The sequence below is a fragment of the Psittacula echo genome (assembly GCF_963264785.1).
Source record: "Psittacula echo genome assembly, chromosome: 7".
Classification (NCBI taxonomy): Eukaryota; Metazoa; Chordata; class Aves; order Psittaciformes; family Psittacidae; genus Psittacula; species Psittacula echo.
The window spans coordinates 10,822,965-10,841,673 of record NC_137740.1 but is presented as its reverse complement, the minus strand read 5'-3'; the positions used below and the strand labels follow the sequence as shown (position 1 = coordinate 10,841,673).

Genomic DNA, 18,709 nt, shown 5'->3' with positions numbered 1-18,709 from the left:
AGCAGACTCAGGGAAGTACAGAGAAGACTTACTCCCTGTAAGTCTACCCTCCTCCCCCACATGATGCTCTCCATTAGGCTGCAAACCCCTCAAATATTTTAGTCATATTTTCCATCTCAGTTTGCAGGAAAACTGCCAGCAAACCTCCTCCCCATGTATGAGCTACTTATTTTACAAGAAGCAGTCCAAATACTGTATTCACACTTCCTTAACTCATAATATCTGGTAACTGATTTGAACATGTCTTTATACAAAACCTGGACAAGCCCCTCTACAATTCACACTACAGCATACAACAGCTGGAAATACTCAGCAGCCAAGAAAGAAGTTTGCAGTGCAAAGCTTGCAGGTGATGGCCTTCATCACCACTCTACCTTATACTACAAAGTTCAGCTCCTCTTTCTTCCTGCCACACACCATACCTCTAGGTCTACTGACAACAGCTAATATTCACTGAAACCACCTTGCTCTATTCCACAATTTACTAGGTTTTTTCCCTTGCATTTTCTGACCTTGGACTGCCTTTATTAGCTGCAACAGGTTAAAATAATTTCCTTTACTTTTTAAGCAACAAGAAACAGACTCTACAGATAGCTAAAGTAGAACCAACCTGCGATGTTCTAGTATATTCTTCATACAATTTGTCATACTCTTTACTCTTCTCCTGATACTGAGCATGGTATTCTTGAAGCTTTTTACCTACTGCATCTATATTATCTTCTTTCACCAACTGATCCTGTGTGATACAAAAAGCCATTAAGAAGTCTTCAAGCAAAGCAGCTTTTCCTTCAGAGTATTCATTTGTCCACTTATGCACATTTGCATCTTACATTAGCATAATTTTTATAATCAGATTTCTACAGAACAAAAACACTGCATCTAAAACCCCCCTTTCTCCATGCAAGAAGTTCCACAGTTTACAGACAGTAGAAATTATGGGACACAAAGAACTACGCCAAAGTACTGTGTTTCCAAAAACACACTACAGTTTAGCTCTAGGATGGCTAACCCCTATTGGAGAAAGGAAAAATAAATTGATCGGAATCTGAAGTTAAAAAATCAGAGTACCCGTTATTATGAGCAAAGTGAGCTCAAATATGGAAACTCACTTTTTTCAGTTAAAAATAAATCACGCTTCACATACAGAAAACAACATTATATACGCATTTGCAATTTACTTCTTGTCTGCACTAGTAGTTTTTGGGGCCTGATGAAGATCTTACCTGCTGGTACCGAGACACTGGATACATCAACTTCACATCAAGCTTCGGGTTATACTGAGCAAGAGACTCATTGCGGTAATGGTTGATCAGTTCCACGACTGAATTAAACGTCAGTGGATCAGAAAAGCCGTATTTCCCATCTCGATGGTAGATCTTTATCAGTTTGTTGTTGCCACCCTTCCTGTAAAGTGGCACAGCCATTTAGAGGTTTTACACCTATCCCTCTTCAACACTAAGGCTGCTAACAAAGATACCAGTGAAATTCCTGAGCAAGTGGCTTTGACATTGTACACTTCATAATGATTCTTCACATACTAGCAGATATCAGGTAGTTTAAGAGTCAATACACACAGAATTATGATCAGATATTATTTGAACAGGAGCAAAGCCCAAAGTAAATCTCTTCCTATGTGTTCATTCTGCAGCCAGCTCATGGTGTTTAAGACCTAGCATTGCCAGAAGTTTTGCAAGGGAAAAGAAGTATGCTGAAGGCTAAATAGAGGAGCCATATGAAAACCCAAACCCACAATTTCCTGCAATTTGGGGTCACTAATAGTATACAACTGAGTATACATTTATGTAGTGATTAACAAGTCTTTTGAGTTATGGCTGCTAATACAGGATACACAAACCTAAACAAAACTCTTTGAGGATTAGAAGATGGTTGCAAGTTTAGGACTTTACATAATCCAGATTTATACATTCTAGTGGTTTCCAAAAATATAGTGCTTATTTCTTCCTTTTTTTTAACCAGCAGACTATTTAGACAATATCCTGTCCTTTCTGCACTCTCAATTTTGGTTCCCAAAGACATCTGCATTCAGCAAAATAACCAAATCATGCCAAACCTAGAGAGCACAAGCTGTGAACTTCAAGGTCAAAGTCAAAGTATAATTTAAGCTACACCCTTGGGGTCAAACCTGTCATTAGACAACAGAATTTCATGGCAAGATCAAATACCTACTGTATCGTAGCACCTCCCAAAGATGTGCTACAGCAGCAGTGGCTTATGCACCTTGCCCATTTCCCTCTAACAACCAGTTCTGGGAGTCTGGCAGAGGGAAGTGGCTGGACAGGCTGGGCAAGGCACCAGCAGCTAGTCACATGAGGTCTGCTGCCTAACTGCAGTAGACAGAGCTGGGGCAGCTCTGGGAAGTCTGCCACTTGCAGACAATTTTAATGAAGAAAGCAACATGGCTCCAGTTCAATATGTCACAGAATCACAGAATGGTTTTGACTGCAAGGGACCTCACAGATCATCTAGTTACAGCCCCCTTTTTACTGTGTTCAGTTCTCCAGAGCTGCTTACTGATGAGATACTCAACACACTCCCCTTAATCAAAGACCTAGTTTAGAAATACCTTCTACCTCAGCAATTCTGACACTATGAAGCACTACTGAGTAGCTCTCCTCCCTGAGTCCCATCTAATCTACGCAGAGATCATCACAGTAGTATTTGGTGAGCGACAGGATTCAATGCACAGAACAGAACCAACTACCAGACCTGGCTATTTATTTGTTCATTCTGTGAAATGCAGTTCCTTTGGGAACATCTTTCAACTTGAGCCATGTCAGCTTTACACAGCCACTGCTGTCACTGGTATAGCAACTAGCTACTCAGGGGTTTTCTATGTGGACTACAACTGCTCAGTGCTTACCGTAATGTCAGGGTGTAGTCTCCCTGCATCTTAGTTGATGCATCACGCACCAGGAATGTCCCATCTGGCATGTCTCGTAATTTGTCATTTACTTCTTCCCTGGAGAATGGAAAGAAAGGTAAAATTACAAGTGCTAAGGACATGATCATAGAATGGTTTGGGCTGGAAAAGACCTTAAAGATCACCTAGTTCCAAAACGCCTGCCACAGGCAGGGACACCTTCCACTAGACCAGGTTGTTCAAAGTTCCGTCCAACCTGGCCTTGACAACTGCCAGGGATGGGATCATCTTTGTCACAGGTATCAGCATTGGAGGCAGGAACACCAGCATGCATAGAGTTCAGTCTTCAAAATAACAGGCAATTCTCTTTCACACTCAGGCTCTCCAGTCTTTTAGGCCATCTAAAACAAGTCTGAACTTGTGTAGTTAAACTAAAAAATAGCAGCTGCAGTCAACTGCCACTTCGGAAGAAGTCTCTGTTTAAGCAACAGTAGCAGCTGTGTCTCAGAGTTCACAACCTTTCCCTGTAATCTGCTCAGGTTTTAAAGTCCACACTGGAAACAGGTGCCCTTTGAGAAGCCACTCCTGACCTCTTAAGAAATGGTCTCTAGCATCATAGCTCAGAGGTGTCTAGAGTTTAGCACAGTTTTAGTCTCAAGAGACTCATTATTGGCTTAACTCTGATCTTATTTACTGTAGTTTTAAACCACTACAACCTTGCTAGCTTCAGTGCAACTTTTCCTTATTTACAACTGAAGCAAAAGGATACTCAAGTCCAGAACTTTAAGCCAAATGAAGAAACAGTTTCGTAAAAGTGAGTACCAGTAAGCATTAAGAAAAGTATTTCATCTGAAAGGCTAAGTGTCTTGCCAGGTTTAACTATTTCACTCATTCTATACCTCACTTTTATAAACAGCTCCCTACAGGATTAGAGGCACTAAACAAATTTGAATACATCATTTGGAAACTGAATATTTGGAAACTAAAATTTATCTGGTAGCCTCAGCACTATCTAAGTGAGGCAGGAAGCCTACTTGCGTCTTAAAAAGAAAAATCAACAGCAGCTTTTTTGTTCAAATACTAAGGAACCAAAGTATTCTTACAAAATAGCCTTAGTTTTGATTCAGCTACCTGTAAACCATTCTGTTTATAAAATTGACTCCTGCTAAGCATCAACTGCATATCCACTTACTCCTCTCAGAATATTTTACACATTGGCCACAGTTAACTCAAACAGCTTTCTCCTTTTTGAATGGCTAGATACGCTCTAAGGGCTTGGGCTTATGCCCATGAGTTGCACCCTGGAGCTCATGACAACATTTTCAGCACAAGCTCTTGACTGAAGAAGACATTGCTCCTGCCCTGACAGCTTGATGCAGTCCATACCTGCTGGCTGTCAAATTAGGGCTGTAAATAATTCCATTTTTACATGCGTGTGTATCACACTTTAATTTAATAAAGCCACCCCAATGTGATTTGTACTGCATTAGCTCCTGCCATCACGTGCACTGTTAATTGAGGAACAAATCCAGAGTCAATAAAGTGATACCAATATTGAGCAGTTTTAAACAAACCCTGCCTAGTGGGGTTTGGGATCAGGTTTTGTCACTTTACTGTGATTTAGAATTAATATCTATCAGAAAAATATCACTGCCGAGGCCCTTCAAAAGCAAGATCTATGCAGGTTTGCTTTATAAAGATAAGGGTGGTACAATAAAGATATGGAAACTTTTTTTTCCTTCTCAGAATGTCAATGACCTACTGTGGCAAACATGCTCTTCTTGCCTCTATCTGGCAAAGTGTTTCAAAGTATTATGTGCACAAGTCTGAGCAATTCCTGATCACATTCCCAGCATGCTCATGTTTCCCATTACTGATCCAAATGTAGACTCTTCAGAAGTGCCTTAAGAGAGAAAGGGATGACTGGACACTTCAGTTCTTTTATGCAATTAAGTATATAAAACCTGGCACTTCATTTTCTGAACTTATCCCAACCCATCTATTTTCACAAGCACACAGAAAAGGGTTTTCTTAAGAGGTAAATCTTATTTGCTATGCGTCTGTATCATTTGCTTAGCATAGCTGGTGATGGTTAGCATTTGTAAGACCTATTTTTATACCAACATGTAATAGAAATTAATACACATGCAAATGTAACCAAATGTTAAAGAAACCAAAAATAAGAATGAAACTCTTTATTCTGAGCAAGCCTCCTGCGGAAATTTTGCTGAACTGCATGCATCCCAGAGTTGTATGCTTACAAACCCTTATTAGTTAACATATTCAGAAGCACTTTTCTTTTGAGTGAACTAATTTTCTCTATTTTAAAGACTCTGTGTATCTGGAGAAATTTACAAACCCAGAATAACTGTCTCCAAGACTGGTAATATCTGCACCACAACAGTAACAACTTAAGCACAAGCCTTGAATCCAGTCAAGTATTTTCATTTAGGTGCTTTACCAAGTATTAGTTCTGAAGCATTTCCCTCTTGTAAAATGCTGCCTGAAATGGCATGTTCTTTTTCTCTTTAGCAAGCTTATTCTATTTTTAATGACATGTTAATATATTTTAGTAATATTGCTTACCTTGAGATGTCCCCCCAGTACCATTCTGCTTCCTGCAGAGAAAAACTGGAATTGTCCTTTATTCCATTTGTATTGACTGGAGTCATTGGTTTGGGGGGCTTTGGAGGAAGAGCTGAAAATGAAGAACATATTAAAGAAAGGTAAGCAGAGGAAAATAATCACTAAACTGTTAATAAAATGACAGTGAAAAGGCAAGAGAAAACATGCATCTTGGATTTCAAGCTCTCTCAAATGGAATTTGCCATTTTTAAGGAATTTTGAAATCAACAGCTGCACTGTGATCCCTGATTTCCTAGTACTCAAACCAAACATGTACGTGAGGGAAGAAAAAGGAGTGGAATATGAGGAAACATGAGTTTTTGTTAAAAGGAAGACTGTCTCAGGCATGACTATGCAGGCAATCACTGCCTAGAACTCCAAACAAGTTACAAAGGCATGTTGTGTTTGAAAGCCACATCCTGGAGAACGTTGTGCACCACTATGGAAAAACTCCTGTTGCTCAGGTACCATCACTCCTTATGGCAACCTGGAAGAGCAAACAGGTGGACTCTTCTTTAGAGGGAAAAAATGCAAGTGAGAGAAGTGATAGCTGGGCAGTGGCATACCCATCATAGACCCAAGGTTCATACTTCATACTAGATGTGTCATTTAGGCTCCTGTAGGCACAAAAGCTATGACTCCCAATGCCACCAGACAGGAGGTGATAAAGGAAGGGGACATTTGGTACACACATTTAATAATGACCTCTTTACATAGGTAAAGTGTTTATCACAGGAAAGGTGATATTACAAACCTCTAAAAGACCAGCAGAACTACAAATCTGTAGGCCTTGTGCATACCTGCCCAGAACTCCCCTATTCTGAATTCAAGACAAACAGGCTTTTATTTCAGTTCTCAAAATAGGTTACACAATGCAAGGGAATACAATGCACTGAAGCTCTTTCTATTTGGCAAGTTTTTGCTCAAACAACTTCATAATGGTCTTGAATGTAAGCCCTGTATCAGGAGTAATTCAGCAGCCACAGGCATGCTCATGTATCGGTAGAGACTTGTCTGTCAGCAGAAATGGTACTATTTTCTTTCAGAAAGATGTCTTGAGTGCCCTCCCCTGCTTTGCAGAGGTTGGACGCTTCATCAAGAACACTACCACTGAAAGTGAGTATTTTTCAGGCATTTCATGAGACAGTGTTTTACAGGGACAGGTCACATCTGAATTCAAAGTAAGAAAGCAACTACACACATTAATTTGCTACTAGCACATTTTTAAGTCAGACCCTGAACATCTGTGCTCCAGCCCTGTGTCCTAAGCCATCAGATTACACAAGCATCAGCAAGCAGGCCTGACACACTGACAACAGCCATCTTTCAGATGCACATGATCCCAGCATACAGGAAGAAATACAAATAAAGGGAGCAGAAAGGAGATTTTGATCTCCACCTCCAGTGTGGAATGGCTTAATGCTGAGAGGTGTGCTACTTGGCACCATCCATCTGCTCACCTCCAAGACACACCTCCCACATTAAAGAAGAGAAAACAGTGTTCCATCTGCACTTCTAAATACCATCTCATGTTGAATATCCAACACAGTAACTTTACTGTTCTCTTACAAACCAGTAGATACTTTAATCGAGCCAATCTAAACTAAATCTGAACCTTGACCCAGACGTTTGCACCCTGGGGTTGCTGACCAAACACCTGATTCAGATAGCAGCATTCATTCTGCGGGAATGAGCATTAAACCATAGCATACAGGTTCTTTTTATGGGGTGAGCTGGGAACTTTCAGGTGCACACATATCTAGTGAGGCAATAACAGGTCTTGTTGTAAAAGGAAGGTGAAAACCTTTGGATTCAGTGAAGTAGCTTCCTGGTTAGCAGGCTTCGGTTATTCCTAGCTCAACTACTACAGTTGTTTGTATAGCACCTAAGTATTTGTACAAGGCACCATTGAGAGTATGACAGTTGTAACCTTACTTTGCTTGAAGCTCCCAGCCCCATCCTATTTTGTGGAGACAGAGGAGCATGTATCTAGGCTAAGCCTGAACAGTCAGTTGTATTTATGGCGTTCCACCTCCCCCATTCAAAGTTCCTGAATTCTCTAGAAAAATGTCTTCACAGAGCTAGGTTTTTCTCAGTGATGTCCAGTGATAGGACAAGAGGCAATGGGTGTAAACTGGAGCATAAGAGGTTCCATATGAACATCAGGAAAAACTTCTTTACTGTGAGAGTGACAGAGCACTGGAACAGGTTGCCCAGGGGGGTTGTGGAGTCTCCTGTGTTGGAGATATTCAAGGCCTGGCTGGACAAGTTCCTGTGTGATGTACTCTAGGTTACCCTGCTCTTGCAGGGGGGTTGGACTAGATGATCTTTTGAGGTCCCTTCCAACCCTTGGGATTCTGTGATTCACATCCTCTCTCCTCCCCACCTCATATCTGGACTCTGCTACCTTACATACAACAGGCCAGATGCAGTGGTTCTGAGTCTCATCAGTGCCTGCACATGGCAGTAAATCTGAGTTCAGAAAACCTGTAGAAGTTCTGATCTACTCCAGAATCTTGCTAATTCTGAGTCATCACCAAGCACATACAACAGCATGGAGAATTCTTAGAAAGCTATACCAGCACTAGCAATTATTTCACTGGGTCTTGCAAGTTCAGGCTTGGACGTATCAAATACTTCAAGGTATTTTACAGTGTAAAAGCCTGTTTTACAATGGTAATAGGGGCTTTCTAGAAGAGCCATTCAAGTATTCCCTAGAGTACTTCAATACTTCTCTAGCCCTCCTTGTAAGATTAAGTCTTGCTTCTTTATATACTGTGGAATCATTTAGCAGCTTTGTTAGGCTCACTCCAAAGCACTGGGCACAGAAAAGCAAACTAACAAAGACCAGAAAGGTAAGGAATGGGAGTCTGGCATACAGACAGAAAGCACTAGACATTGCACCAAGTGTCCTTACTATAGGTGAGGTTTTCTCCTTCTTTCCCTTAATAGGTAGGTATCAGTTCTCACTATCAGGGTTTTGTCTGCAGAACTTCCTTCTGCACAAGAAAACTGGAAGGAAATTGCAGGGAGAAGAATAAGGCTTGGACTACTTCCTGTAAAACCTGACTCATGGAAGCCAGTCCTTTTCACAATAGACTTTTGAAAAATGCTTTTTAATAGCTTGCAGATTTTAAAAATAAAAAAGTATTTGCAAGGGTGGATCCTGTTTCCAGAAAGCTATAGACCCAAGTCCTTACTTTCAATACTTTGAGCTCTTTGAGTCATAATAGATTTTCCCCTATTGGATACAGAACCAGGCCTGGCTATTGCTTTACCCAGTAGACTAACATGCCCACCCACTTCAGTGTTTCTTGGCTTGCCTTTCAGGCTGTATGACTGTAGCCTGTACAAATGGAGAACAGAGCACAAAGGTAGTTTAAACCCCACAGCCCAAAACCTGTGATGATAGAAGGGGAGTATTTGGTAATACTATGGCAAGTCTACTGTAACAGAGCACCCTATCCACCCTATTTCCACCCTACTGCTGCTCTCGAAACACTGGCTCAATGGGTTGCTACATGAGGCATCCTAAAATAGTTTTTACTAGTACTTAGACAGTCCTAGCCACCCTGCTAGGAGAAATCCTGTGATGTTTTTGTGTGATGCTACAGAGAGCTTTAAAGAGTCTAGAGATTTTTATTTAAATTAAAAAAAAAAACAACCCAGTTTTGATGAACATTACAGAGCTAAAATCCTATGGTAAAATAAAGCTGGCTTGAAGTCAACAGAAACCCTTTCAAGAACAGCCGTGTTTCTTTCCATGTCACTGGGTGCAATTCTGATCTAGCCACAGGCACAATCTTACTTTATCTCAGAACAAGCTCTGATTAGAGTGAAGGATCCTCATGGTTTCTTGCCTCTTTTTTCCTGGGAGAGAAACAACATTGATCAGAAGTGATTAACAGCACAATGGACCTATCTGTTCTAATACAGAATTTGCTGTTAGCACTGGATACACAGGCATCTTTCCCCTACCACATCCCTAGGACAGCTTTACAGCACAAATCTTTCCAAAACCCAAGAGACAACAGCTCAGCTGGACCTTTTCAATTCCACATGACTGCATTCCCAAAATCAGGTTCAGCCTTCCGTGACTGCCTGGCACACAGTGACGACAGCAGACTGGGTCTTCCTCATGTACTAGCAGACATCCCTGCTTTTTCTTTCTTTAGCAACTCTAGACCCCTCTTCCTAGCTTCCCCAAGCAGCCTAGCTTGAGCTAAATCCCAATCCCTGATCAGTGTCACTTAGAAGGGCAAAAATAAGAAAAGGAGCTGGTGATGGAGTGGAGGCAACAGCAGCCAATGCGGGCTGGACCCTGGATCGGATGTTGCTGACGTCAGGGCCCGGAAGGCTGCTCTGCTGGCTCCAGCAGGTAGCTTCAGCTGAGCTGCTCTGCAGAGCACAGCACAGGTCCTCAGAGAGAAAAGCCTATTGATTAGGCTTTGCCAAGGTAATTTTTTTTGATGCTTTCTTGACTGCATAGAATTGCTTTTTATAAAGGCTATTCAACATTTATTTGACTTGATTCCCTGAAATTCAAACCACCTCCAACACCAAGACAACCAAGAAAGCTGTCAAGTGCTGAAGTTTAACACCATTGTATTTTTTTTTTTAAAGTCTCTTACATAAAATAGTAGCCTATATTAATCCCGAGTTTAACTTCAGCGAAGTACACAATGACATTCATGAAACAGGCAGCTTCCCCAGTCAGGTTTTTGAATGAAAAACTTCAAAAGTTTACATGTTCTAAGAGCCACTGATCCCTATGCATGAAGGTTTCCAATGGAACTAATTCAAACGGAATGAAAAGAGAGGAATGTCTTGGGTCTGCAAGTGCTACATCCACACAACACCCAGTCAAGCAGCCTAAACTTCTCTGGCTGCAGTATTTGCATACATGATGAACCTGCCAGTTAATTCAACTCTAATTTGCAGTTTTAAGGAAGGTGCCACTTAATCGCAAGAATGGCACCATAACTTCCTACTTCTAGTATTTTCCAAGAGCTGCAGGCCAGATATTTAAAAACACAGCAGGTTTAAACGGTTAAAATAATCATAACTACCAAGTATTCTGATGAGAAAATTTTAGTTCACTCAGCATTTCCATGAGCTCATTTACAACCTTCTTTGTGATAGTCTCAGTCTACTCTCCTTCCACATTGTGACAAGCAGAAAACGGATCAGAGGATTTCCAAGACAGTTACTCAGCTTCAAAAAGGCGGATGTACAGTAGATACCCTACAAACTGCAATATAAAGCTCTAGAAAATGTCATTTCCATTACATGGAAACATGCATACTATCCATGGTGAGGCCAGCTAACATTGTCATGACAGAGTCCTTAAGGACAGAAGGTATAGATGAAGACTTGGAATGAAATTGTAGGCTAGCTTTCTGAAAAATAGAAAAGTCTCTCAATCTTTGACTGCTCTCTGTAGTCTTAATTTCTCACTTTTCTCAATTTCTGTAACAGTTTTAAGGCAAAGCCTCAAAATCCTTCCCTCCCTTAATAGTCCTATACTTTTCCCTGCTGCACAAGACCCCCTTCAAGACACTTGAGAAAAAAGCATACGCTGAACAAAGGTGCTTTTTGCACCCCATTCCTATGACACTGTGTGCCTGGTGTGCAAGCCAGACCAGTGAGACACCATGCTTTCAGAGAGATCCTCCACCTGACAAAGAGGAGCATCGCGCACACACCTGCTGACAGCAGTTCATTCCTCACCACTGGCAGGTAAGTGATCTTGGCAGCTCCACATCTCAGCTTCTCAGTTCTCTTGCCAAGACCCCTTTTGCAAAGCACTGAGCACCAGTGCCCTTCGAAACTGCCCTTCCTCAAAGGCAGCTAGCACGCACTGAGAGCTCCTCAAGGGACAAGGAAGGGAGCTACTCGATCACATTATTGCTGGCCACAGAACCTCAGGCATGCTCACATTTTTGCTCTCCTCCCCCAAAACAGGCAAGATGCCAAAGAGTAAGACATATTCAAAGAATTGAAGTCTTTCAATATCTCATTACAGAAACAGCAGACAAGTTGGCAGGAATCCAGGCAGGCTTCCAATGAAAACACTCCCATTATAGCTTTGCTTGTGTTTCTATGAACTTTCATAAAAACCAACACCTTTAAGAAATATTTCAGTTTTGATTAATTGGCTTTTTTGATAAAGATCTGTTTTGTTTGAAAACTCCCCAGCTATCCTGTCCTCTCCCACATCTCCCAACTGCTGTTTAAGCTCCTACACCCTGCCAGACTTCTGCTGCACTCTGTTCTTCACAAGCATCCACAGCTACTGCACAGGTTAAAGATTATCTGCTTCAGGACACCTGCAGAATCATGGACAACAGTGTGTAAAGAAGAGCTGGCTCCAATTCAGAATTCTTTGGGTCATTATACAAGTACCCCTCAACTACTTTGCAAAGCTTCTTACTCCACGGGCTGAGACAGAAGAAATGGAAAATACTCACTGGCATCTTCTGACTTCTGTATTACAAAGTAACATAGCACAGAGGCTGGAATGAAGAGGAGATGCTAAGTTGTGAAGCCAGAAAACCTCAACTTCCCAATTATTTTCACTGCTCGATGAAAAACAGTTTTCCTTTCAACCCAGACCTTACTGCAACAGCTGCCAAGCTACAGCAGTGTCAGAGGTTCCATGATCTTCAGGGCTGAGACGTCTGTTCCAAAGTTAACATGAGGAGGATAAAAAGGATAAACCCTCTTTTACCTACTAAGCATAATTAGCACACTATTAATAAGCTGGATACGTTTTAGAACTTTTGCCATACTTCATCACTCAAAGATTGTCACTACCCAGCATCACATGCTCAGCTCACTTCAGGAAGGAATAGCTTTATCTCCCAGCCAGCAGGCCCAGGCTTTTACCACATTTTTGGATGAAAGTTCACAGCAGACCTTTTATAGTCCATGAAAATCCAATGGCAGGTCACAAATACTACATAATAAAAGTAAACGTAAAATGCAAGGAGCAAGTAGATTCTCCTTTTCGCTTATTAACTAAAACGGTTCTTCAACTGCCTTCACCAAAGAAATACTTCGACATGTTTTCTACCCCTCCACAGGCAGAGCCTTCAAATAGCTATTAAAAAACACTCTTTGGTCAACACATGGAAATAGATTCTGGATAAAAGTAAGGACAACACAAAATCCAGCATAAACACAGAGCTCCAGTAATTGAGAATGAAGAACTAATTTTTCGTTGTGGAAGACAAAGAGTGAAGTCACACACTGTGGCTAGGAGACCAACCCAAGTCAAAATAAAAAGCCTTTTTAAATGAAAACAGCCCAGGGCTGTTTTCCCCAGATATTTCAAAGACCAACCATTCACCCAAGCGTCAGGTACAAACCTCATAGAAGAATCAATTCACAGAAATAATTGACACTACTGAGAAGTTTGCTGCACATGAGCTTACTTAAAAATAATAATACAGCTGTAAATACATATGACGCAGCTTTAAGCAGCATTTTATTTCAGCTTACCACTAAATCTGATCTTTCAGAGCAGTATGTAAAATTGTTCTTCATACACTACCTGTCCTTGCGTGATGCCAAACTATGTTCTAGTTACCAAAGTAGAAATATTTCAACACCATCTAAATTGCTAACAGAGATCCATCTGAATCAAGATCAAAAGGTGCATTTCAAATCAACACTCTAGAAGAAATGTGAAAGTAGGAAAGCATTCAGAGGAAAACTGTTGTATATTTTGTCATGCATCATCTTTTCTAAGAACCCTGATCTTGAAGGACATTCCATTGAGACAGAAGAGCCAAACCATGCAGTCCTACACAGTGCTCTCAGTAGAAGTTGAGATTCAGAACAGGCATGGAGTAGCCTCAGATTGCATAGCCACTGCGCATGGTAAGATTTCAAGGTGTAACAAAAGAAATGGATCCAATCTCCTCACTCAAGTACACTATAATCTTCAAAATATTTTAATGAAATCCATTCCACAGCAGCACTTTCACTTCTTCCACTGTCCGAAAATTTATCAGTGAGACTGTACTCTACCCTCCAAAATAGAAAGGATCTTCAACATTGATTCAAGCTTCCTTGTATCCTTCAAGAGACTACATTTGGAGACAGGAGATGAATCAGAGTAAAGATGCCACAAGCACCAAAGACTTCTAATTCGACACTTAGGAGCAGCTCCTCAGAGGGCAAACAATCTAGATTTCTATGATGTCCCCACGATGACTATACAGGGTAGTGCAGCAGGAGTACTGACAGCCTGGAAAATTCAATTACAACATACAAATTCAGGTTGTAACAGACAACAGAACTTACATGCACAATATTGCCAATGAACTTCTCATCCATCTCACCTCTAAAATATTTTCCTGGGGCAGGTGTTTGAGTGTAAATCCTACTACCCACACTCGAAGAAAAACACACCCTAAAGGTGGGCTGTGTTCCCTCATTACAGCAGTTTTTCCTGTAATTCTGCTGCAGCAGCTCTAGTTTTGGGGTTTAATTGTTTGCGGATAAGGACTGATAGTTTTTTGATTTGTCCAAACCTACAAATTTTTGTGCTGAGAAACATGATGTTTTTCAAGTCTTCTAAATAATACCTGATTTAAGAAGTAACATTCCTAAGAACTATCATTAAAACAAAACAAAAAAACAACCCAAACATAAATATTTTTCCAATTCACAAAAACTGGTAGAGACTCTGGGTAAATGTTAGAAGCAGTCATAGGCTGAAGCAGTTGAAGTATTTCATCTCCTTTTTCAAAGAACGCTGGATGGAAGGTTCTTACAGAACTCCCTGTATATAGCCACTGTTCTTCAGAAGAACTAGAAGAACTTGACGTACTGGAATATATTCACTGAAATATTGCAAAGTCTTTGCCTATTGAGTGGAGGACACAGCAAAGATGAACAATGAAAATCTCTTCTAAAGAGGTAACATCCACTCACACTGGGGGCTCAGCATTAGCTCATATGCTGTAGTTCAGACTATGTGGAAAAGCACATTCTTGCTTACTTACCCCTTGTGCAGATTTTAACCTGTCAGAAGAAATGAGATAAAAAGCAGAAGAAAAAAAACAACAACTCAAAAGCCCCCCCCTTCCCCCCCCCCATTTCCATAGGGGCATTTAGTACACAAGCAACCTACTTTACAGAAATGAGTTTCCAAAAATCCAGCTAGAACAGACCTCTTGCTTTAACAAGGCCAAAGTTTTACGGCAACCTGTTTCAACAGAGTTAACAGTCTTTTTGACAATAATAAAGCCTCAGCTTTAAAACATACAGGGAATGCTGATAAAAGTGTTCTTCATGCTGCCGTTTCTAGTGTTCTCTAGCTCTCTGCCCAAAAAGTGACTCACTAAACAACCAACATGGGATGATGTAAGGCACCCAACTGCTTTTAGTACTGGGCACAGAAGTGTACGACCAGCTATGCCTCTCTGTTTTCCCAAGCTGTAGAGCAAAGATAAGACCAAATAGCTTCATTCTGGAGTAAGATATCATGTAGGCAATGGCAAAGACAGAAGTCAACTCTGCTGCTGGGGAAAACAATATTCCCCAATGGAAACTCCAAGAAGAGCCTTCTACTTTTAAACAAGTGACATAGAAGGAAGCAATGCAGTGATTAATTCCTGTCAGGTACAGGCATCATACAATACACAATTGTTCAGAACAATTGCACAAATGATGTTTGTTGCAGGTTTTGCCTTCAAACACCTGTGAAGAACTTAGTTTCTTCTCAGAACATTCTCCCATGTTTTAGTTTGCATAAACCTACAGCTTTACAAAAACACAGAGCTGAACAACTCCCTCCAGCAAGCTTTCCCTGCCCAACTATTTCTACATTATCTGAAAGCATACTGACAAATAAAAATGTCAGCCTTTTAAAGCAGGCTCTCCCATCTCAAGCAAAACATCATTTCACCTTATATTAATGCTATTTTTGTGTTCACGTATTTAATTGAAAGCTGATGAGTGATATTCTTTAACAGTTAGAGCCATCAAAATGAAAACCAAATGCTAGGAATGCAAAACCAAGCCTGAAAATGCAATCAGAAATAAAAAGTGATTACAGCAGTCTTGAAATGAAAAGGCCAACAGAGAAATCTAGGTGTAACAGTAACAGAATACAAGCATTTCACATCACTGTTGTCATAGGAGCTGAGACTCAAAGTCAAAGCATTTCCCATGATATGCAGAATACAAGCGACTGAGCCTTATTTATTCCCTGCTCAACCCTAAAACAGTCTGCACAAACTTGCCTTCTGTAAGAAGGAAACTCTCCACCCCCAGCATCTGCTGATTTAAAATCATTATCTTCAGCAAGACTGAAATTTGCAATGAAGACAGTTGCTGCTACAGTGCTGCTGTTTTGACTGCGTGCAGGAGTACAACTACACATTTTTAAGACGTGTAGGAGAAGAACTTTGATAAGCTTCTGGAGTCAGCCCAGAAAAAGCTGAAGGACAATACTGACAATGCTATTAAAATTTGCATCTGTTCTCCCACTGGAAAACTAGTCAGGCATAGACATGCAGTGTTCACCTACATCTGGCCACTGCATACCACAAACCCTATTTGAGAAGCCACAGTCAGTTTCCACTATAACATTGATAATGATACAACACGACTGGTATCCGAGTAAATGCTGCCCTTGAGATTCAAACCCTGTGTTTTCCAAATTACAGTTATAGTATCACTCCCCTAAAACAAGGGTTGTCAAATTATATACGAGTAGAAAATAGAAACTATAATGAATAAATTCACTTTTTCCCTTCAATACTTGTCTCCCTCATATAATGGCAGTACTGCTTTTGCAAAGCAGCCTATAGATTACTGCTGCTCCCCTAATTATTAAAAGATTTTGTACCACCAGCATTTTTACAGTTGGTCCCAGCACAAGGCAAGGAAGAGCAGCATTCTTGAAAAAGATGGCTGGATCAGGTAATAAATGTGGTTGGTCATATTTGGGCACAACAGGCTCCAACAAGGTATCTTTCATATAGCTTTAGGACAAACACTCTATTATCTTCCCACAGAGAGAGCCCATTCTGCACTAGTAAGCCTACTTCTAAACTTGTGGTTTTCTTCATAATCCACACAATGAAAGTAACCTCTAAACTGTAGTTGAGCCAAATATCTTTGCTGACATCTGTATCTTAAATCCCAGCGGAACACTCTTACTGATTTTCATCCAACTGCGACAAAATGTATTCGGTGATTACACATTTTATCATCAGCACAACGGATAATATATCGCACATCTACAGAAGGAAAGACGTTACTTAGCCCTATTAGAAGCGAGGAAACACAAAGGTAGTAATGCTTTTGGTGCTGTAGTAACTTTTGCAGTCAATTCCACATCCTCCATTCAAAAACTTAACTTCTGGCAGTAACAACTTTTTTCAGTCCGGAACAGATATTATTAAATAAAAACTAAATTCAATCCAGTAACCTTTTTCCTTGTCTTTTCAGACAGTAAGACCCACAGCAGGAACAAACATGCAAGTGAACCCTGACAGCCAGTTTCCTAATGCCAGAACCACCATATGATGCTGCTATGGCCATAATACTCTAAATTAATCCTGGTCATAAAGTTTAGAAGCTACTATGTTAGTAATATGCAACTGATGGTTCCAGTTTTGTCTTTAGACAAGAAGTTATTGAGTTGCAACTAGTATATTTGCCACATATAGATCCTACCTTATGCCAGTGATACATTTTATTATGCATTTATACATGCAAGCAGAAGGAAAAAGCATTAGGTAACAGGAGTCACCCCGCTGTTTGTCACTGCTGTTGCTCCTGTATTAGTTGTACTGCTCTAAGGCATGCTTTCCAAGGCTGTCAGAACTGAATCGCTAGTTCCACTGTTCTATTTAGGAAAACTGTCCCACTCCTATGTTTAGGATGGATTAGAAGCTACCAATCCCTTGTTGCCCAACTCTGCTGGAGTTGGAGAAAACTCATGTGTGAGCAAGGCATCGACTTCATTACTATTTTTGAGCAAGCCTTCTAGCAGAGAGGCTTCAGGACCTGCTCTGAACATCCATTTGCACCTACAACCCTGGATAGAAAACACGAGCACACTGATAAACTGCTGCAGGTGCACTGAAGCCTGACAGAAGCTATGGCTGTGCTGCAGGCTGCCTGCCATCACAGGGTTTTATTTCTGCATTATTATTGGGCCACGCTAAGGTGGGTATTGAGACAGCCTGCCAAGATAAATTAAAGAGCTACTGGCCCTTAACAAGAAACAGTATCCCCATCCTTGACTTAGAGGTTACAGGTGACACCATGCATTATGTTCACCTTGCTTTTGTCTTCTGCCTCAAGTTTAGATGCACTAAAATGTAATCACCAACAGTCATGCGTGATTTGAGCCACTTGGCTCCCAGTATCAGTTGATGTCCAGCACTGCAGCATAAAGCCCAACCAGGGATCTCCTCACACAAGTTCTGTGAACAAAAGAGCGCGCTGCCTCCTTTGGCAGCGGGGACACTCGCTGCATATTGTTAGTTTGTGTGCTGCTGAGAAAACATATTGCCACCATTCAGCTGCTCAGGAACTCCAGATACAGCGCAGGGGAATGCTACACTGAAAACCTTCACAAATTTTTGTTGGAACCAGGCCAAATGGAGTTGTGGTTGTTAGCGGGTGCAAATGCAGTGACTTTATCCCAAGGCATGCCGAGCGTTTAAGCGTTCCAAATAAATTCCTCCACACTCCCCTTAGGGATGACCTATCATCCCAAACAAGAAAACGCTTTCCCACCCCACCACCTCTGGATGAGTTAGAATCAGGCCACCTCTGCCACACTCTCCCTCCTTTCCCCTGCAATTTAAAAGTTATAGTTCTACAAAAACAGGACATACACATGGGATTCACCTCAGGCATCATTACCAGCTCTGGCTTTTCTAGTTGAAAAATATGAAAGATAAAGTTAGTGAGCACTTCAGAGACCAGCATGTAACATTAAGTCCTTTTGATAACTGGTGCTTGGACCGTGCAGAGCCCTGATCCCTGACAATAGGGCTTCAATGATGGAAATATTGCCATCATTAATGACAGAAATGCTGCTTCTTAATGTAAACTTAGTCAGGCTGCATGGCCAAGTTCCTGCAGAAATACTGGAAAATTGTTTTCTGACCAGTTCAGTCAGGCCAGCCCTTTTAGCAGCCTCCTTGCACTGAGCCATTCAAGGGGCTT

The 18,709-nt window shown here is 41.0% G+C and overlaps 1 protein-coding gene across 2 annotated transcripts in view; it reads right to left on the bottom strand.

Moving 5' to 3' along the window:
- LOC308224150 (phosphatidylinositol 3-kinase regulatory subunit gamma) overlaps positions 1 to 18,709 on the bottom strand; it is a gene marked incomplete at its 5' end in the record, with an annotated part of 73,101 nt that overhangs the window by 6,077 nt on the left and 48,315 nt on the right. For both annotated transcript variants that reach the window (XM_080623846.1, XM_080623847.1), the window contains 4 exons: positions 611 to 736; positions 1,224 to 1,404; positions 2,882 to 2,980; positions 5,468 to 5,579. In XM_080623846.1, coding sequence (XP_080479972.1) covers positions 611 to 736; positions 1,224 to 1,404; positions 2,882 to 2,980; positions 5,468 to 5,579 — 518 coding nt within the window. The remainder of the gene's footprint in view (positions 1 to 610; positions 737 to 1,223; positions 1,405 to 2,881; positions 2,981 to 5,467; positions 5,580 to 18,709) is intronic.